This window comes from Aedes albopictus, chromosome 3 (assembly GCF_035046485.1).
Source record: "Aedes albopictus strain Foshan chromosome 3, AalbF5, whole genome shotgun sequence".
Taxonomy (NCBI): domain Eukaryota; kingdom Metazoa; phylum Arthropoda; class Insecta; order Diptera; family Culicidae; genus Aedes; species Aedes albopictus.
The window spans coordinates 31829706-31837114 of NC_085138.1; the positions used below are offsets into that span (position 1 = coordinate 31829706).

Genomic DNA, 7409 nt, shown 5'->3' on the forward strand with positions numbered 1-7409 from the left:
TCTCTTGAGATATTCCAGTAGGAATTCTCCTGAGGCATTTTTGTAAGTATTTCTAGAATATTACCTGGAGAAATTCCTGTGGGAGTCAAAGAAATCCATTTAGGAATACTTGGGAAATTTCACCAAAAATTTTTATCAGCATTTCAGGAACAAAAATTGCTTGAGGAATATTAGTATATATTACTAGATGAATTTCTAGCTGAATTTCTGGAGAAACCCCAAGATAAAACTTCTGGAGACATTTCTGAAAGAATCCTTGAACAAATCACAGGAGGAAGATTTATAGCAGAGATTTTTGAATTGTAATTTCTGGCCGAATCCTAGAAGAAATATCCCAACAGATATTCCTGAACCTATCCCAGGAGGAACACCTGGAGGAATCCCTGGAGGAATACAAGTAAAAAAAAATCTGGAATCTAGGAAAAATGCTTGGAGTAATCCCAGAGATTACAGGACAAAACTCTAGATTCATTTTTTGAGGAATCCCTGTTGAAATCTCATAACGAATCTCTGAAGGAATATCTACAAGAATCTGCAAGGAACTAAGATGAATTCCTGGAAGAATTCCTGAAGGAATCACAGGAGGTATACTAACAGGAAACCCAGCACGGATTCTTAGAGGAATTTCTGTAGTCAACACAACAGTAAATTATTGAGAAATTCCATTACGAATTTAAACAGATATCTTAACAGAAATTCCTGGCTCTTTTGAATTAAAAAATGATTGCATCTGATTGCAAAAATGCATGCCAACTTTGATTCCAAACTTTAAAATTTTATTTTAAGATATTTTAACATTGTTGATTATCAGGATGGAAAATCGGTAGTTTTCGGTAGGAAATTTGAAAAATCGGTAGTTTCAGGACTGGCGTCTGTGAATCGGTAGGCATGTCGAAAATCGGTAAGACTACCGAGAAATTATTGCTAGACAAACATTTCAAATTGGCTTATATGCAAAAGGTTGTTTTTTGGTTGGATAAAATTGGCGCATGTATTATAAAAAAATATCGTATTTAACGAAATAATTTAGTAATACTGTCATGTTTTTATATTTTAATTAAAGAAATAATCATAAATTGTTTTAAACAAGGAAGAAATATCGTTTAAAAAACATTGTTTTCAAAAAGTGGTTTGATCAACGAATGCGTTTTTTTTTTGTTTGTGATGCTTGTTAAGTTGTATCGTTTTTTGTTAACTGGAGGGGCATTCTGCCTTATTAACAGTTTTTGTAGAAAAACTAATAAATAAAACAGAAAATATAGTTTTTATTTTAAACTCTGTGCTAAAACAAAGCAGAAATATGTGCTTGGGGGTTTACAGTAATTTACAGAAATTAATAATTAAAAGTGATTAAAAGTTTTCATGTAGAAGCTTACAAGAGATATGGGTTAAATTCGATGGCATAGTGTGTTATTATAAATATTCGAAATTTTGTAGGATGTATGGTTTTCATTCATCTTTTACGTATGAGAACCATCAGGAATAAGTAAAACCTTTTTATTTTGTGTGATTATAAGGTGTGTATTGTTAATACATACCAGATATTCACAAATAGCGTTTTGCCCCGGGGGGCGTTATGGGACCTATTGATTTTTGAATAATCGATGGACTAACTAATCGGTTAACCGACCAAAGCGATTAGTTTATGACGACCCTAAAGAAGTCACAAATTTAAAACTTATCAATTAGTTGGTAATCGACTACAACTTTGTCCAAATAAATGATTATTTTTCGACATACCTACATTGAGCGTGACCGAGAATTGAGAGCGATAGCCACAAACCGATTATTGTGGCATACTATTGTTGATTACGTATTACCTTAATAATGATGTTGTGCAAATGAATGTTGGTTTTGTATGTATCATGTATCAGAAAAAAATGTAAAAGGAACTTAAGTCAAGCTGGAGATGAAGCAACAAAACTTAAATAATTATGTCTCAAACGATTTTTTTCATTATCTGGCAGCACGTCGAGTCTTCCAGAAAGAGATTCTGCTCTGAGAAATAATATGGCAGAGTAAATCTCTTATTCTCTAGAATTTCTCTTCTATTTTTTCCTTATTCTCTGTGTTACTTCTCTCACTTTGTAGAATAACAATTCTCTCTGGAAGCACCACGCAAAGCGAAGAACAACAAATTCAAGACGTGTGCGTTCACCAACCTTCACTCATACTGTCGCAGTTCGAGTCATCAATATTTTACTTCCAAAGTTCAAGATTCAGAATGCATGGGCGAGGATTGTTTACATTGAGATTAGAAATGCCAACTTTAGCCGTTATCAAACATCAATAAGTTTAATCTTAATTATACATAGATTTCCATTCATTTTGTCTGATGAACCAATCACAGTGAAGCATTTCATGCAAATAAAACGCATGGTTGACAGCTCTCACCACCGTGTGACAGCCCTCCATCCGTATTGACGTCTTTCGAATTTCGAATATGCATTTGTCTCACCCCCTCTCCTTCGTCTCGCTCTCTTTCTCCATCACTCGTCTCACGTTGTAGCATAATGTTTGTCAACATCGGGTCGCCCTGGTACTCTCTTTGCTTGGCTTTCAAAACAGCTTCCCAGAAAGCACACGAACACATCGATGAGGAAGGGCGGGTAACTGGACTTGTGTGCTGATACCAATACCGACGCACATGAGAGGATTGGGCAAAGAGAGAGAAAGTGCACTGACGTCACAAAATTGCTCTCGTGGTGCAAAAAAAGAGAATCACTCGATGAAGAAAACTCGAACAGAGTGCTCGATTTGTGCTGCTCGAAATCTAACTTGATTTGATATCAACAGATGGCAGCACTTGAGATTTACTCAGTTTTGCGCCTATGGTGATAGATGTCCATTTTTCTGATGAATTGAATTTGTCCAGTGGTGTGGGTGATCACCTTATGATTAATGACCGGCGATCGATAACCCATGGCGATCGATCGAGATCTATCGCTCTATCGGATAAATAGGGAAATGAATGGGTTTCCTCTGTTTCTTCCGCGCTCCATTGGTGCGGTTGTCGGTGTTTTTGTCGCTGCCCCTTTTCACACAATCTTCGTTTTCATTTATCAACAGGTTGTTTAGTTAGGCGCCACTGTCTACTTTTACGTTTGAACTTATGTATTATAGGTATACCTCTCCAGACGATCGATGGAACTGTATTCTTTGAATCGGGCTTACCGCTTCAAGCAACGATGGCTCATCGTCATCGGCGTTCAGTTCTTCGACGACCGCCGTGCTGTTAACACGAGTTTTTATTTTTATTAGTCACAGCAGATTTGTTTTTTTTTGTTCGGACGACGGTTTTGCAACTCCACAACACGGCTGATAGTGAGTGTCCGTTGAAGGCCTTACGCGAAGGTCATCTCCGGTAAAGGCGATATTTTGTTCGCTGCGAGAAATCTAGGTTATCACGTGGTTGACGATCGGAGTGCTAATTACTTTCACTGATTTTCAGAGTGAATCGGACAGAAGAGTGAATCGTTACCTGAGGTGTTTCGATGAACTAAAGGCATTCGGACGAAATTCCGGTCCATCATGACGTCGATCAAGTTGATCAAGCTGACGGCGATCGTGCTGTTGGCGTTTGCCGTGCTAACAGGTAAGCTGATTTTCTATGGATTTGAAGCGGCAGATAGCGATCGCGGGCGGACCGTGAGAATGATAAAGCAGAGGGGAGAATCGTTGAACCGTTGAAACTAACGATTATTTCAGGAATATCTCACTGACCAAAAAGAATGATAATTGATCGTAGCTTGTTATTTTTGCAATTCAAGCTACATCACGACCTCCGGCGATCAAGGACTTCGTCCGTCCACCGAACCGCTCCGAACCTAATGATGTCATCACCTGTGAGATCATACCTCTTGCTTGTTTATTTCCCATTAAAGGCGAACCGTGAACCATTCGTCGAACGAAATTGATTCAATTAAAGCTCGTTTAGTATGAAAATTGACGGCAAAGATAATCAATAGCGCAGCAATCAGTAGCAGTTTTTCAGCCATACGGATGGCTGTTCCAAGAATTGGAGCAAACGGTGCCAATCAGTGCACATTCTGATAGTTGTTACATAAGGTTCGGAACGAATAGGGGATTCTTCCTGACCTTCCTTATCACTGAATCCAGTGATCCGCGTTGATGCACAAATCTGGATGAATTTTGAGTTCTGAATAATATTTACAGTTACTGGAAAGAAATTGAAACTGAGCTTTCACTAAAAGATTAATGTTTTTTTTTAACAAAAGGCTACATACAATTTTAGTTCATAAAATATGTCAATTTTTGTTGGGAAATTTTAAGAACATAAGTGTAGTTGAATGCGTGGCAGAAATTCCTGTGGTAATTCCCAAGCAGTTTTATTAAGAAAACTCTTAGAATAGGTAAAGAAAATTTATGGAATAATTTTTAATAGTATTCGAATGGGAACCAGGTTCTTCCAGATCTCATGAAATAGTTCTCGTCAAAATTTTTAAATTTCTCAGTCAGTAGAAAAATTCCTGGAAACTTTCATTGGGTAATATGTGAAGAAATATCCAGCAAAATTTTTTTTACAGGAATTTCTCGAAAAATTCAAGCAAATTTTTTTGAAAGTATTAGTGAAAAAAAATATGAAGTTGATTTAGAATGTTTTACCCAAGATAACTCCGAGAAGCAGAGTTCTGAAAGAACCTTTGTGAAAGAATGAAAACTGAAAAAGTCTTTGTGAGAGAATTATTTGAAGATATCTGAAAAAATGTGTAAAATTAAAAAAAAATGAAATCAGTCAACAAATCGACAACCCTCATGCGGCAATTTATTATTGAGAAATAGATTCCTGTATATGTTTTTTTTGTTTTTATTTATGTGTATTTTAACATAATGCTGATCGTTTTTTTTTATTTTTTCAAGATTTTTCAAGTCTTATTTTGTTTTGTGAACTTTAACCTTAAGCTTGAACTTCACATAAGATCTACAGTGATTCTTTCAGGAATTTCTCCTTAATTCCTTGAAACTAGTTCACGTGCTTCTACAGAAACTCCTCTGAAAATTGAAATTGAAATTCCTTCAAAGACTGCTGAAGAATTTTATGCATGTGCTAATTTTGTGATCACCTTCCACCCTCCTTAGATGTTAGGCTAGGCGCAATAAGATAGCGCATTGTTAGTTTCAAATGTTCTTCAAGGGGTTTCTTTCAGAAAGTTAGAAATTTTACTAACTTTTTCAGAAATTATTGCTGGAGTTTCTCATGTATAACTCCATATATTCAGGAATTATTTTGGAATTCCTGTGAAAAATTCTTCTTCAACTTCCTCCAGGAGTTTCTTCAGAAGTTCCTCCAGGATAGGAAGAATATGGATTGCCTAGAATACATACAAATCTTTCTTCAAGGATTCTTTAAAATTTCCATTGATACCTCAATGATTATTTTGTACTTATCTCTGCTGAATTTGTATGTGAAATATTCTCCTAAGATTTCCTCCAGAGGTATCTCTAAAAGGTCTTCCCTCCAGTGATCCGTCTAAAATTTATTGAGATATTTCTTCGAGAATTTCACCAGTATATTTGTCTGTAATTTTTGCACAGTTTTTAAAAGATGGCAGCACAAATTCCACATTTCCAGATTCCAGATTCCCTCTAGAAATTTCTTAAGCCATTTCTCCTTGGAATAACTTTCAGGGTTCCTCGTGATTTTTTCTTTTAAGATTTGAGAAGGAATCTTAAGTTTCCCAGCAATTTATCCAGGAATTGCACTAAAGATAGCGTCAAAAATTGCAAAAAAATGTTATCCGTAAATCCCTCCAGAAAATTCTTAATTTTTTTTAAGAATATCCAAGAGTGTTTTTAAGAGATTTCTCCAGAAAATCCTTCGGAGATTTCCTATAAAAATCCTTAAGCATTGTTTTGAGAATTCTACCAGTGTTTTTTTTTTTTTTTGAGAAAACCTCTGAAAAATACCTGGGGCAATATCTGAAACGATTCCTGGTGAAATTTCTGAAGTAATCCCAGGAGGTTTTTTTACGAAACCGCAGCAGTAATTTCTAAAAATAATTTTCGTAGAAATTTCTGCAGGAATTCCTGAAGGAATTTATCGAAGAATTATTGCAAGATCCCGTGAAAGACTGTCCGAAGGAATCACTGTAGGATTTTTAAAGGTATTTAAGGGGTAATTTCAAAAAAGTTCCATTGAAGCACTTTTAAAGAAATATTTTGATGAACTAAAACTACAACTCAGCAAAACTCACTGGAGGATTTCAAAAAGAATACGAGCAATAATTTCTTGAAGAATCCCTGAGGAAATTTCTGAAGAATTTTTCGGTAAAATCCATTTAAAAATATCAGCCTTAATCTCTGAAAGTAATAAAGTAAGAGTCTCTGAAAAAATTCCTGCAGGATTTTGTGGATACATCCTCGAGCAGTTTCTGGGTATGTTCCTGTGGAATTTTCAATGGAATTCGTGAAGCAGATCATGAACAGATCAATGGTGAACTTCTTTGAAAAATACCTGTACCTGTGGAGTTTCTGAAGCAATCCTTTCATAATTTCTAAAGTAATCCCTGGCGATGTTTCAGAAGGACCTTTTGAAAATTAACCTAAAAGAGCTTTTGAAAAACTTTTGAGAGTGGATTTCAAAACTATTTTTATGTAATTTCAGAAAGAATTCTGGAATCTGATGGAATCTAAAGCAATTTTGGTAGAAATATCTGAACAAATTCATGGAGGAATCTCATATAGATTTTCTTAAGGAATGCCTGGAACCATTTCTGAGGGGAATTTTGAAAGATTTTCATCGATAAATTTCTGGAGGAATTCAGAATCTTTTGTTTTCTGAAGGATTCGCTGAAAATATTTCTTAATGTATCCTTGGATGATATCATGAAAGATTTCTCGTACGGATTTCTGAAAGATATAATGAAGGAAGTTCTGAGAAAATCCAATTGAGTTTTTCGTGAGGAACTCTTTGATAAATTTATGTAGGATGCTCTGAAGGAAATTGTAGACGATTTTTTTAACGTTAAAGTTAAAAAAAAAGCTGTGAAAACTTCCAGAATAAATTTTTTGAAAGAATTTTTAAAAAATCTAATAGAATCCACTGACCAATTTTGGAGGAAGTCCTAGAAAGGTTTTATTAAATAGTTATCAAATTAACTTCTCTGGGAATCTCTTGAAAAAATCGCTGGTAGAATTTTCAGATAAATCTTTTCGAAGGAATTTCATGTAGAAATTTTCAAACATTCTCTGGAAGGCTTTCTGAAGGCATTAAAAAAATCTAAAGACATACCTGGAGGATTTTTTTTCGCAGGAGTCCATGGAGAAATTTGTGAAGATATACATGGATGGCGATACATTTCTCGAGTAGTAATAACTTGAGGACTTCTGAAGAAATTTATGCAAGAGTTTCAGAAGCAATTAATGCAAGATTTTCTTAAATAATGTTG

General features: G+C 35.1%; 1 protein-coding gene across 2 annotated transcripts in view; it reads left to right on the plus strand.

Annotated features, from left to right (window-relative positions):
- The first annotated feature begins 3165 nt into the window (after window positions 1–3165).
- The window catches only part of LOC109415965 (endoribonuclease CG2145), a 28968-nt gene continuing 24724 nt past the window's right edge, over window positions 3166–7409 (plus strand). Inside the window, exons 1-2 of one of the 2 annotated variants that reach the window (XM_019689941.3) lie at window positions 3166–3324; window positions 3452–3595. In XM_019689941.3, the coding sequence (XP_019545486.2) occupies window positions 3532–3595 (64 nt within the window). In that variant the 5' untranslated portion in view covers window positions 3166–3324; window positions 3452–3531. Of the gene's footprint in view, window positions 3365–3451; window positions 3596–7409 lie in introns of both variants that reach the window. The other variant, XM_029867200.2, reaches the window with a different exon arrangement.